General features: G+C 40.9%; 1 protein-coding gene across 1 annotated transcript in view; it reads left to right on the top strand.

Moving 5' to 3' along the window:
* The window catches only part of UQCC1 (ubiquinol-cytochrome c reductase complex assembly factor 1), an 81413-nt gene extending 67010 nt beyond the window's left edge, over positions 1–14403 (top strand). Inside the window, exons 8-10 of the mRNA XM_075277269.1 lie at positions 1763–1840; positions 3308–3421; positions 13857–14403. Of these exons, the coding sequence (XP_075133370.1) occupies positions 1763–1840; positions 3308–3421; positions 13857–13991 (327 nt within the window). The 3' untranslated portion in view covers positions 13992–14403. The remainder of the gene's footprint in view (positions 1–1762; positions 1841–3307; positions 3422–13856) is intronic.
* The last annotated feature ends 3541 nt before the right edge of the window (positions 14404–17944 follow it).

Here is a 17944-nt window from a genome sequence, read left to right as displayed (position 1 = left end):
GTTTTAGTTGGCACCATTTGGGTACACATGATGTTTTGATTAGCTTTTATTAATGTTCCGGGGGGGGGGGGGGGGTCTGTGTGAAAATGTACAATTCTATCAATTTTTATATTTTGCTTTTACGACCTTCATTCTGCTTTAGTGATTACGTGGCAACTTTGTCTGCTAAGTCATTTTGAATACAGTGATAGTATATTTGTATTACCGTATTTTTCGGACTATAAGACGCACTTTTTTTCCCCAAAATTTTGGGGGAAAAGAAGGGTGCGTCTTATAGTCTGAAGGTGGCGCCTGGCATCCGCTGTAATAGAGAGGCGGAAGTCGGCAAGTGATAGACGCCATTACAGGTGCCGGGGCCTGAGACATCGCTGCCCTGCATGAAGCCAGCAGCGGGAGGAGTGATGCTATTCCGCTCCTCCGTCCCCCCGCCGCTGGCTTCATGCAGGGTAGGGCAGCGATGTCTCAGGCCCCGGCGTCTATCCCTCCCCGGCATCCGCCTCTCTAGTACAGCGGATGCCGGGTCAGTATCCGTGGCCCCTTCTCCCCCGGGGCCGGTCCCCACCGGCCCCGTACCTCTGAAGTTGCAGGCCGGCTCCTGCGCGGCGATATCGCAGGAGCCGACCTGTTCGGGTGACAGCCGGGAGCCTAATGAGGCTCCCCGGCCTGTCACGGCTATATTAGTATTGCGGCTGGGTCTATGACCAGCCGCCGTAATACTAATACACAGAATGTCCCATAGACGGCAATACAGTTGTATTGCCGTCTATGGGACTTGCGATCAAGTGACCGCAGGTTCAAGCCCCCGGGGGGGGGAATAAAATAGTAAAAAAAAAAAAAAAAAAAGCTTTAAAAATATGAAATAAATAAAAGTTCTAAATCACCTCCTGTTTTTTTTTTCAATACAAGGTGATCTAAGCAATAGATATCCCCCCAAATGGTATAACTAAAAATTACAGCTGGCCCCGCAAAAAAAACGCTCTATGCATCCCCGTACAGCTGCAGGGTCACCTGTCAATGTGGCCTTGCAGCTGTTGCAAAACTACAACTCCCATATATTAAATATTTTACCAGTTTTTGCTTCAAAATTTTTTTTCCCTATTTTCCTCCTCTAAAACCTAGGTGCGTCTTATAGTCCGAAAAATACGGTAGTTTTGATCCCCGATCTCAAGGGTTAAGTTTTGGGAGTTGGAACATTTTCCAATTCCAGCAGCTTCTACCAGGTCCTGGTTGTGTTATACAGTATATCTGGGGCACGGAAGCAATATAGCAGATACTGCTCCTGTGCTTGTTACAGCTCTGTGCACCATAGCTCTTTACAGTCAGAAGTGCGTTTCTAACAGTCTGTCAGGAACGTCCTTCTCCACAGCAGCGCCTATTGTGCTGTACAGTGTGAGCGGGAGAGGAACGCCCCCTCCCCTCCTGATAATACTCATCTATGGACGAGCACTGTGAGCAGAGGGAGGGGGCGTTCCTCCCCGCTCCACAGTACAGCGCGATAGGCGCTGCTGGGCAGAAGGGCGTCCCTGACTGACTGTCAGGAATGCCCTTCTGACTGTAAAGCGCTAAGGTACCAGGACCAATAGCGCTTTACACCGGGCACAGATCGGGAAAGTCGACAGTGCGCTGAATTCAGCGCACAGTCGGCTTTCCAGCAGTATATAGAACTGACTGGGCCCCGGACCATGAAAGGTCCTCTAAGAATTTACTAGACTGAATTTTGAGACTATTTGAATTAAAATAACAAAATGTTTTTTTTTTTCAGATTGATGCCATCACAATGAAGAACACGTTGAAAGCTTTATTGGAAATATTTTATGCATCTGTATTTGGATATGATGAGGTATGATATATCTGAATTGTACAACATTTTCTGTTCACCCATGTTGTGTTGGTTTTTTTGTGTTTTTTTGTTTGTTTGTTTTTTTAACATTAGCCATACATTTTTTTTTTTTCCATCCACTAAATGGATGTAGAACTTGTGATCTGAATGGAGCCTAACACTGATGCAGGTGATTAAGGAGCCTCATATTAGAGCATCATGGAATAAGTCCTGTGTATGTGTCCCACGCCATTTAAAGGGGTTGTCTAAGATATACCGTATTTTTCGGACTATAAGACGCACCCAGTTTTAGAGGAGAAAAATAGGGAAAAAAAATTTTCAGGCAAAAAATGGTAAAATATTTAATATATGGGAGTTGTAGTTTTGGAACAGCTGCAAGGCCACATTGACAGGTGACCCTGCAGCTGTACGGGGATGTATAGGGCGTTTTTTTTGTGGGGCCAGGTGTAGACCGGGCATTTTCAGACACAGGGATACCTAATGTGTATGTTTCACAGTAATGTTATACTTTTATATGTATTCTAGGGAAAGGAGGTGAACTTTTATTTATTTTATTTTTTATTATATTTTTTTAAGTGTTTTTTTTTTTTTTACTATTTTAATATCCCCCGCCTAGGGGGCTTGAACCTGCAATCATTTGATTGCAAGTCCCATAGACGGCAATACAAGTGTATTGCCGTCTATGAGAGATTCTATACATTACTATCGCGGAGGGTCATAGACCAGCCGCGATAGTAATATATATCTATGACAAGCCTCGGAGCCTTCATTAGGCTCCCGGCTGTCATCGGAACAGGTCGGCTCCTGCGGCCTCGCCGTGCAGGAGCCGGCCTGCATCACTAAAGGTATGGGGCCGGTGGGGGGGGGCTAACTGACTGCCGGAACCTGTGGAGGAGGAGTGGATTTGCAGCATGGCCGCGCTACTGCCACCGCTGGTTTTCTTCAGCGGCAGTAGCGCGGCAATCTGCAGGCCCCGGCAGCTAAGACAGTCCCCGGCATCTGCTGTAATAGACCGGCGGATGCCGGGGAGTGTCTTAGCTGCCGGGGCCTGCAGATTGCCGCGCTACTGCCGCTGAAGAAAACCAGCGGTGGCAGTAGCGCGGCCATGCTGCAAACCCACATTCAGACTATAAGACGCACCCTCATTTTCCTCCGAAATTTGGGGGGAAAAAAGTGCGTCTTATAGTCCGAAAAATATGACCTATTCTTAGGACAAGCCATAAATATATAATAGGTGGGGGGAATGTCAGACTGCCCCGTCACTGATGAGTTGTTCAGGGCCACTTCTGACGCATGTACCATATGTAACACATAACCAGAAGCAGTTGGCTTCGAGCGCTATGTAATGGCTGAACCCTGGTACTGCAGCTCACTTCCTATTGACTGCAATGCAGTATGATTTACCACTTGTTGCAATGTATATTTTGATGGTGAATATAGGTTTAAATACTTTGTTGTTTGTTTTAGGGGATTAAATCTGATGATCGCATTTTGGCCGCTGCCCTTTGGCGTAATCTTTTTGACAAGAAGTGCGATGATCCCCGGCAATTGGAATTAATGGTTGAATATGTCCGCAAACAGGTAAGTCACTCAAACCCTCTTAAATCTTTTCAGATATTATAACAATTGTAATATGAATTGAAGCTTTAGTAAAGGATATGTGCACCTTCTCAAATCAGTTTTCTAATATTCTACTGAATTTGAAATTAAAAAAATTAAAGGTGTTACCCCACGAATATATTCATTTTTAAATTTGTAGACAGTTAAAATTTAAACATTTACATTTTTAAATGTAACCTTTTTTGCAAATATAAATAATAAAAAATTTAGCAGAGCTTTAAAGATTTTTCTCGAAGATTTTCTCTTCCCTCTTCCCTTATAGACTGTAAGTCCTTACAGGCATTGCCCTCTATCCAACTATGTCATTGTTAGTATTATATTTGTTTGTATATTTTGTGTACCGTATGTAATCTCTCAACTGTAAAGCACCATGGAAATAATCTAATATTGTACAGCACCATGAAATTAATCTACCGCATATACTCGAGTATAAGCCGAATTTTTCAGCATTTTTTTTTTTTATAGGGGGGGGGTCCTATGACCAGCCGCAATATCAATGTATAGAATCTCCCATAAGATAGTGGGGGGGGGGGGAGTAGCTTTAACAAAAGTTTAAAAAAAGTTGTAAACTCCTTTCCCTAGAATACATACAAAAGTAGAAAATTCATTATAAAACACATACACATTAGGTATCCCTGCGTCTGAAAGTGCCCGGTCTGCTGAATATAGGGGATCTGCAGAGCTCCTGTTCCATCGGGAAGGGGTTAATAGGAGCACTGCAGATACCCTATAGTCAGCCAGACTGAATTCCAAGTGGGGGGAAAAAAAACTCGGTCCTCAAGCTCAGGGAAGGGGCAGACAGACAACCAAAACACCCCCTCCCCTTCCCCTTTCTAAGCATCTACTGCACCCAAAAACTTTGGCCATTTTAATTTTTGAAATTTTCCAGTAGCTGCTGCATTTCCCCCCTCGGCTTATACTCGAGTCAATAAGTTTTCCCAGTTTTATGTGTTAAAATTAGAGGGCTCAGCTTATATTCAGGTCGGCTTATACTCGAGTATATATGGTAATACTGTACAGCACCATGGAATTAATCTAATAATGTACAGCACCATGGAATTAATCTAATGTACAGCATCATGGAATTAATCTAATAATGTACAGCACCATGGAATTAATCTAATGTACAGCATCATGGAAGTAATATAATAATGTACAGCACCATGGAATTAATATAATAATGTACAGCATCATGGAATTGATATAATAATGTACAGCATCATGGAATTGATATAATAATGTACAGTGCCATGGAATTAATATAATAATGTGCAGCACCATGGAATTAATATAATAATGTACAGCATCATGGAATTGATATAATAATGTACAGAACCTTGGAATTAATATAATAATGTACAGCACCATGAAATTAATCTAATAATGTACAGCACCATGGGATTGATATAATAATGTGCAGCACCATGGAATTAATTTAATATTGTGGGAACTTTATATGTTCTGTGACATGTCAGAAGTACAGGTATGATATGCTTATTGTGACTGGGTTATTATCTCGTGTAGGTCGTATTCCTGTCTGATAACCTATCCACAAAACCCAGGAAATCATGGCTGGGTTTTCTGACAAGTGCCAGACCATAGAAAATTCCTGTTTTAATGATTGAATCCATTGTTAACTGATCAATAGAAATGACTGTCACCACTAAGAACAAATTTAAATATGGCAATGCTCATAGGAAAATTCTTTGAGCAACTTTGTGATCTTAGTTTTTGTGTTTCCAGCTCCCATACAGAGCTATGTGTCTCTATTGGGACAGACTGCAAACAAACTAGTATTAATGACATGTTGGTCAGGTAAATGACTGAGACTTCTTTATGTTGCCCATATTCCTTAACAGGGCATATTGATAAAAGTTATCTCTGAGACAACTCTTTGAGAAAACTTTTTATCTTCAGATATTATATAGGTGAGCAGGATGAGCTCCATTCAGGAAATAGTCTCTGGTGGTTTTGATATGTCTGGACTTTCTGTGAGCCATTTTTTCCCATGTGTGCACACAGGGATTTCCTCTATCCTTAATCTCTGATCCATTAGAAATGTACATGTAAAAGTAATCCTCTTACCGGTGGTTGTACAGATATCCACCTTCTGGTGTCCTGATCAGCAGTGAGTCTCTCCAACTAACACAGCATCTTATGTGTAGACAATATATCAGTTTCGCCATTCATTCCTACAAGATCCCTAATGTGAGTCTCCTTGAAATGGGACAGAGAAACTGACTTATATCTGTCCACAAGATGCAGTCAGGTGGAAAATCAGAGTGTTGATCACATGACACAGCTGAGGACCAGAAGAGAGTAGATAACAAATACAACAGCCAAGATGAAGACAGTATACATAGTGTACCTTTTTGTTACGGGCTAGAAAATATAATTTTTTTGTGAAGTTACTAACCTGCACAGCCTGATTCTTGCACAATCTTAAGAATCTGGACAAAAAGTCGATGTCTGTCTGTTATACACATGGCAATAAGTTATTTGCTTTGAAAACTATCTGCAAATTTATTTTCCCCAGACTTTTAGTTTTTGTTTTATGTATCTATATTATTCTTTATAGGTCCACAAAATACAGTTCCAATGCCAAACCATGGCCATGTCCTGCTATACTTGTTCACTTTTGTAGATGCTCAAATTCACCATGAGATAATATTCCATTAGAAGGGCTCATATCGACTGCTTATTCTGGTAGCTAACAATGAGGGACATTCGTAAAGTCTGTTTATCACGTTTTAATACAAAGCAGCTGGTCACACTCACAATGGAGTATTAGATAGATCCTAAGTCTTTCTCCATGTTTTATTGTGCAGACACATTACACATATAGTTGGCATGCGGTAAACAACCCACTAGGGGCATTTCTTAATAATGTCTAGTGTGTTATTGCTAGCATATGGATGTACTGAGGACGCAGGAGAGCCTTGTGTGCTACCCTCACCGAAGTTTTGCGGAGCAAATCTTTAAGTTTCCAACATCAGTGTCTTTTGTGGTATGGTCTTTGTAGCTAGACTGAAACTTGTTAAACGAAATAAACACCAATGTGACATGCTTAATAATCCTTCAATTCCAAAGAATGTTTTAGTGTTTAGTCTCATGTGGATTTTGTAGGTCCTTCTAAGGTTTGGTTTTAATGATGTCTTTTTCTGCATGGACTGAACTGTACGGGTCTGCAGAAACACCTGTGAGTTACGTAATCCTTTCCCAAATGACTCCATCCTCCTTTCATAGATTCTGTGAGATATTTACCAAATATATAAGTAGTTAGAAGGTGTAACTCTAGTTAACCCTCCTTAGTCAAAGCCTTGACAAGTGGCCATCAGATCTTCTCCCACCTTCAAGTAGAACACAAGTCATTTGGCTCTTCGCAAAGATTTTAAGATCTGTCTTCATAAATCCATTTAGAAATAAAATGCTAAGTTTTATTTTCCAAGTTTTTTTTTTTTCTTTACACAAGGTATTCATTATGGATTATGTGAGATTGGGCTGGAACTGCCATGTTAACAAGTACGGGACAGGCAGGATCTTGAGAGTAGATTGAAATTTTTTTTTAACCTCCTCTCTAACATGTCATTGTTTATTCAGCTGGTCCGTGTTCCTGCCACTCTGCGAACTGGTGCTTTTGCTGGCTGAATACAGGCCAAGCATGGTGAAAACAGTTCCCAGACCTTCGGGACACTCCATGTATGCTAAGCAGTGTTATTTTACCAGACGTCTTCCAGAGACATAGTGTAGTTCACGCGCACCTTGCGGACATGAGTTATTGAGTTGGTTGGGTGAAAGTTGATTCCAGTAGAGTTGCCATCGGGCCCAACTTTGCTTGGTGTTTAGTCAGGATATGTATATATTTGAATGTAAAATTTCTTGGAAACAGCCAGCAGTAGAAATCTGCGACAGAAGAACAGTCAGTAAAGCATTACAGCATTTGCAACCACAGTATGCAAAACAAGCTAGGGATTATTTGGTTTGTCAAGATCTAGATTGAAACTTTTTGCAAAAATTTCAAGTTGTCTGCTGTCCCCCCCTTTTCCCCGGGAAATATACAGTGTAGAACCAATGCCCCCCAACATGACATAGTTCATATGCCTTTATGTAATATGACTGGTGGTGCTGAGCCACTATATACACATACATATAAATATTGGAAAAGGTAGCTCGGTAGAAGCAATGGTGCGAACTCAACCAGTCAGAGACAGGGACACAATGTCTCGTGCAAAGAGGTTGATTTGAAAAATAGCAAAATAAATAAACATTCATGTCAGGTAACAAAAAAATAAGCAAAATAAAATACAGGCAAAAAAGCAAACAAAACTCCTGCTCGTCTGAGCTCTAACTAGTAAGTCTGTGGCTTACTACCAGACACATGAACAAAATAAAACCTTAACAAGTCCCAGTTTGGTCTCACCAAAAACTAAGCTCTGCTGAATGCTACCTACTCACTGTATTGTTCTTGTAGGTGGTACATCTCTGTAGCTTACAGCCCTATAGGATGTAACCATTTCTTTGTTTTCCATATGCATTTTTATGGGCATATTCTTAGTCCTGTGAAATGCCTCCATTGGAGAACTGAAATGTACTAAACATGGCATCACTCATGTGGCCCTCACACAGGTTATATGGTAAGTGTCCAGGAAACAGGTTAATAGTAGTATATTCTGGAGCAGAATATTTACAGTATTATTACAGCATCGCTTCATTATGTCTGTGGAAAAGAAAATCTTAAATTCTTCTTCCTGTGTCTCCTCAGTTTGCTTATTTTTTTTTAATTTTTTTACATCTAATCTTATTATCAACATGACACCACTCACTTATAGACAGATAGCCATGTTCCAAATCACCAAGAGACAGACAGGCATACATTTCCACCATTAGGCTAGCGCTACATGGGTCTTTTGGTTGTAAATCTTGTCACCCAACCAAAGATCGTTGAATAGCCTAGCGACTTCTTCACTCATGTTAGTGAATGACGTTGCAACGCAACTCCATGAGTACTACAACGTCTAGTCACAAAAAAGTCAAACATTGTACAATTTGAAGTCGCTGTTGCCAAGATCGTCGTTTTACCCTAGGCTTACGCTAGATTCACATTAGTGTTTGGGGCGAATCCACCCGAGATTCCGCTTAAATTGGTGGAGAAAAAAGTTTTGCAAGCTGGACTTTTCTTTCTGCCGATTTCGGTATAAAATTGTTGGAAACCCAGCGGACTGCATTATAGTCTGTGGGATCTGTGGGTAACAGTTTTTTTTAGACGAATAGGGTTTCCGTTCTTTGAGTCCCCATGTGGGCCTGAAGGATGGAAACAAAGCGCTAGTGTGAATCTAGACTTTGTTCTTAGTTTTCTCATGGGTGTGTCATTTGTGCCAACCAAACACATGTATGTAACACAGTTTAGTCCTGTTATGTTAGCTCTTGGATGCATTACTTAGGGCTGTACAGATAGGGGGCTACACTTAATTTTTGCAGGAAAGGGCTCCTATGTGGCGAGATTGCGGGAGCTGTTGTGTTCCTATGGCAGCCGGGAGCCTAATGAAGTCTATGACCATCCTCAACAGCTATGTAGCATAACTTCCATAGATTGGACATGTAAACAAAACATTCAAAGTTCAAGTCCACTTAGGGGTGATAACATTTTTTAAAAAAATTTTTAAAACATATTAAAAAAAATAAAATTAAAATCACCCCTAGATTTGAAATAAAAAGAAATAAACAAAATAAAAAAAAATTCTACATCCCCCACTTACGTGATTGCTCAGTCTACAAACATAGAAAAATATTTTCCCATACAGCTAAAGGGAAAAATGTAATAAATAGAGATGAGCGAACAGTAAAATGTTCGATATTTGACATTCGTTTCGAGTAGCCGCTCAATATTCAACTACTCGAATCGAATATTGAATCCTATTATACTCTATGGAGCAAAAATGCTCGTTTAAGGGGTAGGCATCGTTCGATCAAATAGAACTTACCACGTCCACGAGTGAGGGTTGGGCTGGATTCTCCGAGAAGTCTTCTCCGTGCAGAGTCCCCGCGGTGTCTTCCGGCTCTGAATTCACTCTGTCAGGCACCGGGGCTGGGCAGAGCCGACTGCGCATGCCCGCACTACAAGAAAATGGCCGCTTACAGTCAAAGCGGCCATTTTCTTGTAGCGCAGGCATGCGCAGTCGGCTCTGCCCAGGCCCGATGCCTGGCAGAGTGAATTCAGAGCCGGAAGACGCCGCGGGGACGCTGCGCGGAGAAGACTTCTAAAGGTAGGAGAAGAACCAGCATTGATTGGCCGACTGTATAGCATTCGGCCAATCAATGCTGGTTCTGTATCGAATTTTTCCATTCGAATAGCGAGTAGCATTCGATCGAGTACGAGTATTTCGAATACCATAGTATTCGATCGAATACCTACTCGATCGAATACTACTTGCTCATCTCTAGTAATAAAGCTATACAAATTTGGTATCCCCACAATTGTACCAACCGATAGAATACAGGCAACGTGTCATTTTGACTGCACAGTAAACTTGATAAACACAAAGCCTGTAAGAAAGCCGCACAAACACAGTTTTTCTCCAATTCCACCCAATTCTGAATTTTTTCCCCAGCTTCTCAGTATATTGCACAGAATAATAAATGTTACCATTACAAAGTACGTTTTGTCCTGCGCACGTTAAGCCCTCATATGGTTCTGTGAACTGATAAATAAAAAAGTTATGGGGTTCTGAAAGTGGGAAATTAAAAAAAATAAAAATTGAAAATCAAAAGTCGAAAAGTGCCAGCGGCAGGAATGGGTTAAGGCTTCTTTACTGTAGCGTCTGCTTGGAGATCTGATGAGGTACCTCACACTTTTTTATGATTCATAATGATATTTGCATAACTACGTGTTGAAATGGCTGAATAAATTAGGATAGTACTGAATACATGGAAACACATTGACCTGGCAGCTCAATTTGGGCATCAAGCATTTTAAATCTGTAATACTAACAGTTTAAGCCTGACTACAAATTAGAAAAAATTACTGAAAATATGAGTTTACATGTCACACCTCTGCTCCCCCTGGAAACGCTTAGATCTCCTGAAAGATAAATATAATCTGAAGGAGCCATGAGTAGGTAAATGCTCAGCCATGTGATATTTGCCAAGTGGATGGGTGTTGGATGGAAAACAAGTTGCTCAGTCACGGAGATGTGACATTAGCTGCAAGCTTCTTTTCAAAAAGACAGGTACACGAAACGCCTTTACTTCTCTGAATACATTTATTAAAACTCTCCCAAATCAGTCAGTGAATTTCCACAATGTCCTTCACTTTTATGGATAAATTTCCTACTTTTAATGATATACACCAAATTTGCAATGATAGTACTGTAGTAACACATTGTATTCTTTTTCAACACACAGAGCATGTGACAACGCATAGGATTAGTTTAATTTTTCTTTGATTAATATTTTTTAGCATTCAAAATTCTACTTGGAAACTGTTAACAATATGCTTATAGACATACATTGGCTAGGAGTATTTTTTTTTATTATTTTTTATCAATCTATTTTAGGGGTCCTAGTATAAACACAACAGGCATCGGCATTCCATCGCGTGTAGCCACGCAGTATGTTCACACAGAATCCATTTTCCGCCGTGTGAACACACCGTTAAAGAGAGTTTGTCAGCAGAACCCAGCATATTGCCCCCAACTCCAAATCATGGATCATGTGAGTTAAGTGGTGTTTTCCCCTGTGAAACAGTGCTTCGATTACCAAGATATTACTGCTTTTGTCAATATGCAAATGTGGGCATTACTATTGTTCCAAAGAAGTTAGCAGCAACACATTTGTGGCTCCTAAAAGCTCATTTTAATGTTGACAAAAACAGTGATAGAGGAATGGATTCACAGGGGATAAAACACTGTTATAGTCAGGAGAGCCTAACAGCATGGTGGCTCAGTGGTTAGCTGGGTTTGAATCCCGTGAAGGACAACAACTGCAAGGAGTTTGTAGGTTTCCTCCAGGTACTCTGGTTTTCTCCCAAACTCCAAAGACTTACTGATGGGAAATTTAGATTTTGAGCCCTACTTGGGATCATGTTGACAGTAACTCTGTAAAGTATTGTGGAATATGATGGCGCTATATAAGTGATGCTAGGTTCACACACATGGGGACCTGAATGACGGAGAGCCTGTCCACTAAAAAAGCCATTACCTGCAGACCCCATAGACTAATGTAAAATGTCTGAAATTGTCAAAATCTGCAGTGGAGTCTCCTATGGTTAATAAATAAATATGTATCTGTGCACTAGGTTGTTATTCTGGGTTCTGGTGATAGACTCTACGTAATGGGTTATTCTCAGTACCTTCAAACCTTAAAATATACCAGAAGGAATATACAATGGATCTTTTTGAAATTGGCTTATAATGGTCTACTAGTCCAAGATAGCAGAGCTTTAAGTTACTGAATTAGACTCAGCTTGCTGTTCTATGTCTATCTCATGACCATATTACTGTTTCCATTTCTTTCAAATGTAACATTGTCTTACTTTATTACCTGGCAGGTCAACTCTGATTTATTCAGTCATGACTCACTCCCGATACCCTGCAGGGGTCAGAGGCTCACCTGGCTCACCACTCTGTGGCCAATATTGGTACACTTGAATATGTACCAGAGTAGGATGCTGCCCATTCATACTCTGGCGGGGCAGGTCTAGTGACAGGCCAAAAAGGTGGTGGTATTCTCTGATACATGAGACTCCACTATGGAACATCCTGAGTCTACCCGGAGCCCAGATCTGGTCTCAATATGGGGTGGTCTCTGTTGGTAACCTGTACACTCATAGCTCCTTTATAACGTTTGACTCCCTAGAAACTTGCCATGACATCCCTAGAACACAATTTTTTAGATACCTCCAAATCTGACATGCACTGTCCTTCATGTACCCTGAGCAGTTAATCAGGATTTATGACTATCCACTAGGGGTTCTTTGCTCACAGGGACCTAGGGATTTCCACCTTATATGCACACTTGATCCAAGTTAAGGTGTCCCTACTAGATACCCCGACTTTGATACGTTGGCGTTTAGCTATTCCTGCTATTACAGATGAGATGTTCCAGGAGAGCCTTGAATCTCCCCAATATGTATCTCCCTCAGCTAATAACAAATTGATACAAATATTCATTTTACACCAATGTTATTTGACCCCCTCCTGTCTCTTTAAAATGGGACCATTATCACATCAGAGTTGCCATAGGTCTACCGTCAGACTTGGCACATGCTTTGGGCTTGTCCAGTTACACTAGACTTCTGGAATGGGGTCGTGGAGCTCTTGGCGGAGGTGTTGACTATACCTGTACCATTGGCCTCAGAGGTGTGAATTTTTTGGTATACTGGACAAGGAGGTCTGGCAACATCATGTCAGAATCTTCCTGCGGGAGTCCTTGTTTTATGCCAGGAAGGCTATTGCACTGCGCTGGATGGCACCGTGACCTCCATCAGTGTTGATATGGAGAAAACCCATTAACTCTATCCTTCCCTTTAGCCAGATTGTATACAAGGGTAGAGGATGATCTCAGAAGTTCCATAAAGTGTGGGGGTCATGGTGCAGTTCTCCTATAACTCAGTATACTGCCCCATCTTTGTGGACGGCTCTGCATTCATTTATGAGGGGTAGGGGGCTGCCTGGAGTATCCATGACTCCTCGAATTTAATTTGTTGTGTTCCTGTGTGTTATCCAGTTCCACTATTCATGTGTCTTGCCTATTGATAACTATTATGCCGTATTGCTCCGATTTTCAGTCTCTGGACGGTTTGAGGCATGCGGGCTACATTGTGAGCCCACTATGGACTGAGGGGATGATTGTTTTTTTCGTTCATGTAACTGTTTGCTGTCTTTTTTTGTGCAATGATACATGTTTTTGCTTTATTATTATGTCTGGTACGCACTTTTCAATAAAACGGATTTGAATCGAATTCACCATCCACATCAGTATCTGTATCCTGAATACAGTAGCTATAATAGTCACGGTTATATGTGTGTGTATACAATATGGGTGGACATTGATGTGGCTTCTCATTGGGATTGTCTAATATTCCGTCTATCTATGTATTTCTTTCCATTAAGGCTAGTCTTACACGACTGTAGTTTAAGTCTGCAAATGGTCCGCAATTGAGGGTTTTCAATTGCGGATCATTTGCGGACATATTATACTCAGTGTATATCAGTGTTGCTGATCAGCAACTTGCGGACCGCAAAGGCATTACGGTCGTGTAAGTCCAGCCTAATTTTGCCTTCATTGGCAATGAACATACTGATCAAAAAGCAATTATCACTTATATTGCAGATAAGGAAACCTTTTACTTTATTTTGTGCATAAAATCACCTATGTTCCCCCGTTTTGTTTTTGCTAGATGCAGTATCTGGATTCACTAGATGGTGAAGATCTTCTCTTAACTGGTGAAGTATCCTGGCGCCCCCTTGTGGAAAGTGATCCTCAAAGCATCTTAAAGCCATCTCCCCCAACATACAATGATGAAGGACTTTAAGGATGTTCCAAGACAATGTGTGTCTCCTGAAGATAGCATGTGGTGTGTCTAGCCCTAAAGAAAGGAGTATGTTTGTGTGGAATTGTTTGCAGACTAGTTTTTTTTTATATATGTTCAGTGGATTGGTTTACATAAAGTTCAGGGAATAGGTTAAAATATTATGGACTCGTCCACTGAATCTTCCCTTGCCAGGACAGTCAGTGTGTGGTATACTATGCAATCTCCTCCATGGCCCAATGGTATTCAATATTCTGACAAATTTCAGCACACCATAGCACTGTGACTACCCTAGTTATTGCTCTTCATCCAGGACTGACATAGATACATAACATGAGATTGGTATATAATATTCTATTGGTCTGCTTTGGGGAGCCCGGAAATGCTGTTCATTTTATTATGTTGAACTAGAATATTAGTTTTTATTATTGGAATAAATGTTAATGTTTCAATGTCTTGTCATTCATTTTTGTAGATCTTTCTTGTTGGATGAGGTCTGGGAGAATATCTGAAACCTGCAAATGTATTTTTCAGAGGCACAGACTAAGGGTCCTGGTGCCGTATGTTAGCTAGACCCTCAATATACTTTTATAGTTCTGCTATAGTCTTGCGTGGCAGAGGTGGGCACCAGTACCTAGTGTAATTTCAGCCTCTGTGCACTATATACAGCTGACTTTGGGTATGAATGATTTAACCAGGAATATACACTTCTTCAAGAAAATGTGGTTATTCGGATGACTTGTATTAAAATAAAAAAACACCCCGAAGTGGAGAAGCTACAAAATATATTATATCAAACAGACCAGTTAAGGAATCTCTTGGAAGTGACAGACTGGATCTTTCAGGATTGTGTTTAACCTTTCCTCCATCTTGAGCACCATGGATGCTTCATGGCCTAAGTGTTACTATGCTGCTGTTAATGGATTCTATTAAAGTTTAATATATTTGTATTTCGGACACTTTGTAAACCTGATGCCATTCTTGGGGTCGAGGATAGATGAATCGTATCGGCTCAGTTATTGTCTGCGTCCAGTGTCTGGGTGAAGAGAAATTCAGATCTTCTGTTGTAGAGCGGTAGTCTCCAACCTGTGGCTCTCTAGCTGTTGTCTATCCAGTCCATGGTGGGTGTGCTTGAATTTGACATTTACAATGAACATTTACATGAAAACTGTGAACAAATGTATTAAATATATGCACTGGTTTAAAAATAATCCGTATTTCTGAGGACCATGACCTTAGATCTAAAGGGAGTCTGTCACCAGAAGGTACAGAAACAGGTTGCCCAAAGTAGAAGTACTCTTCTTACTGATCCTCCGTCTCTCTGGCTGCAACCCCTCCCCCTCTGGTCTCTATTTCATTGTTCTAGCTCCATAAACAGGAAATAGCCGCATCAATGGCTTCATCGGTGATCTGCCTCAGCCAGTGATTGGCTTCCTGGGCATTTCTTAGGCTAGTTCACACGGGGCATCACAATAGGGCCAAAATGCGCCTGCCACGACTCGCAGATTCTGACAATCGCGGCTTCCCGCTCCTGAATAGGCCCAAATGAATGGGCCTAGCCTGGAGGGTGCTGCCGCGAGGCGGACTCCTGGGCTGAATCAGCCGCGGAATCCACCTGAAGAAAGGGCAGCTCGTTTCTTTTTTCCATAAGCTGGCGGTCTACATAGACCTCTATTGTGAGGGGGCGGATTCTGACGTGGATTCAGCGCCAAAATCCGCCCCCTCTTGCCCCATGTGAACGAGCCCTTAGGTGTCATGATACGATAAGGGAATAGTGACCAAAGGTGACCCAGTAAGCATTGGAGCAGAAACTTCAGGGAATCAGTGAGTAGAGGACTACTTCATATTTACCCATTCCAAACCAGGTTCAATGCCCCTATAAGGCTGCTTTCACACTATTTGTGAAAATCAGATGTTGTACATCCTACTGTGTTTCCATTTTGCATCTGTATCTGTTACGTGTGCCTTTTGTCTGTACTCCATTTTTCTTTTTTTGTTTTCGCAAAAAAAAAACTATATCAGGTGCTTCAGTCTTTATTTTTCACCAATCCCCTAGCAGTATAGCTCTGAAAAACAAGACGGCACATGGTTGATGTCTGTTTGTTTTTCTCAGACCCATGGACGTGAATGGCTCCATTTACTGACTCTGCGTGCTATGCGGACAAAAAAGTAGTTAGTGTGAAAGGGCGCTAATAGTTGGTGCACTAGATGGACCCTACAGAACAGATGTGTGAAAGGTGGCCAATATTAAATAAACATTAAATATGATATTATCTCTTCACCAGTCAGAAGCACTCAGACTCCTGAAAGTTATTGTATAGCATATTGAGAGGTACATGATTGGAACTTACAGGGGCTATTCAGCACAAGTTATGGCTTCTTATAGGTGCCAAATGATCTCAAGCACTACAAATATATTTGATAAGAGCATATTATTGAAGTTTGTAATCTCAGATCTGCTTACATTTCCAAGGTCTCTGTCGAGTGTTAGGACTCTTCTGTTGTTGCTCAGGGATTTCTGTTACTGAAGAAAAGGACACAACGTTCTAAGCATACTACCATTGAAATGAATGGAGCTTTGCTTAAAATATGCGCCAGATTTCCAGTAACATAAATCTTGAAGTAGCTCTTATTCCTGAAACTAGTGACTGTCTGGATCATAGTCATCACCAATGTATTCTTGTGTAACAATGACAATTCACTTTGACCAAATTTCCCCTGTTAAGTAGTGGGTCTAAGTAACAGACGTCCCCTGAGTCAAAGTGTAAGGCGAATAATAATGAATAAAGTCATTAAAAGGGTTGTTCCATCAGTACAGATGGCAATAAGTAAACTAAAAAAAAGCATTTTAGAGTAACTTAGTAAAGAAATATTTGCTTATAATATCATCCCTGGTGTTCAAAATGTATAGGTCTGTGCACAGCATGCATGCTCAGTAGAATACAGTACAGCTTCTGTTGTATCCTTTATGAAAGAAGCAGGGATACCATTTAGGCTAGACATAGGCTTTACTTCTGCTGCTTAGACGTTTACCGTTTACTGTTATAAATGAACTGCTGTCCATGCTGGAAATTCTCTCTGAGAAGTAGAGGATAGTCAGTCTATGTCCAGCCATAATGAAACCCCTGCATCCCTGCTTCTTTCATTGAGGATGCAGCAGAGGCTGTGCTGTATACTAGTGGGCCTGCGCGACTAACAGCCTCACTAATATGACATGCAAACATTTTTTTTAAAACAATGTTACTAAAATGCATATTCAGTCTCATCAATATCATTAGGATCAATGGTAATAATAGCTTCTTTTTTATAGTGGTGAAAATGTCTGTTTTGCAAATGCCACAATGCTGCTGTTTGCTCACTGTTATCCTGCTTTGCATGGACAGGCTAAATAGAAAGCCCTAAAATGTTTTTGAATATTTTTTCTTCACTTTTTTTTTATTATACATATATTATATATTGTAAAAATATATGTATGTTGTATATACATCTTCCAACCTCCCCCCAGTGTTCCACCCAATGAGTCCAGGAAATGAGATGAAACCAGAAGTCATAAGTCCAAGGGTGATTTGCAGAGGTCCACAAGCAATAATCCAGGTATCTGTATAGATATGGGGTAGGAACGTACGGCTCTCCAACTGTTGCAAAACTACAACTCCCAGCATGCATACTTGCTCTGCTGTTCTTGGAACTCCCATGGAAGTGAATGAAGCATGTTGGGAGTTGTAGTTTCACAGCAGCTGGAGAGCCGAAGGTTCCCTACCCCTGGTATAGATGATTCCACATTACATTAACAAAAAGTTCTCCCCCTCCCCTCCTTTCCACATCTCAAAATGGGGTAGACAAAGGCAAATAGCATTTTCCCAGTATTACAGCATATATTATTTTTGTGTTTCCGAGTCTACAGTGTATAACTAATACCTATTGGCCATGTGTAGTATAATTTGTAGGGAGAATGG

The sequence above is a fragment of the Leptodactylus fuscus genome, chromosome 6 (assembly GCF_031893055.1).
Source record: "Leptodactylus fuscus isolate aLepFus1 chromosome 6, aLepFus1.hap2, whole genome shotgun sequence".
Classification (NCBI taxonomy): Eukaryota; Metazoa; Chordata; class Amphibia; order Anura; family Leptodactylidae; genus Leptodactylus; species Leptodactylus fuscus.
The sequence above is the reverse complement of the archived record's forward strand: the minus strand, read 5'-3'. Positions and strand labels throughout refer to the sequence as shown.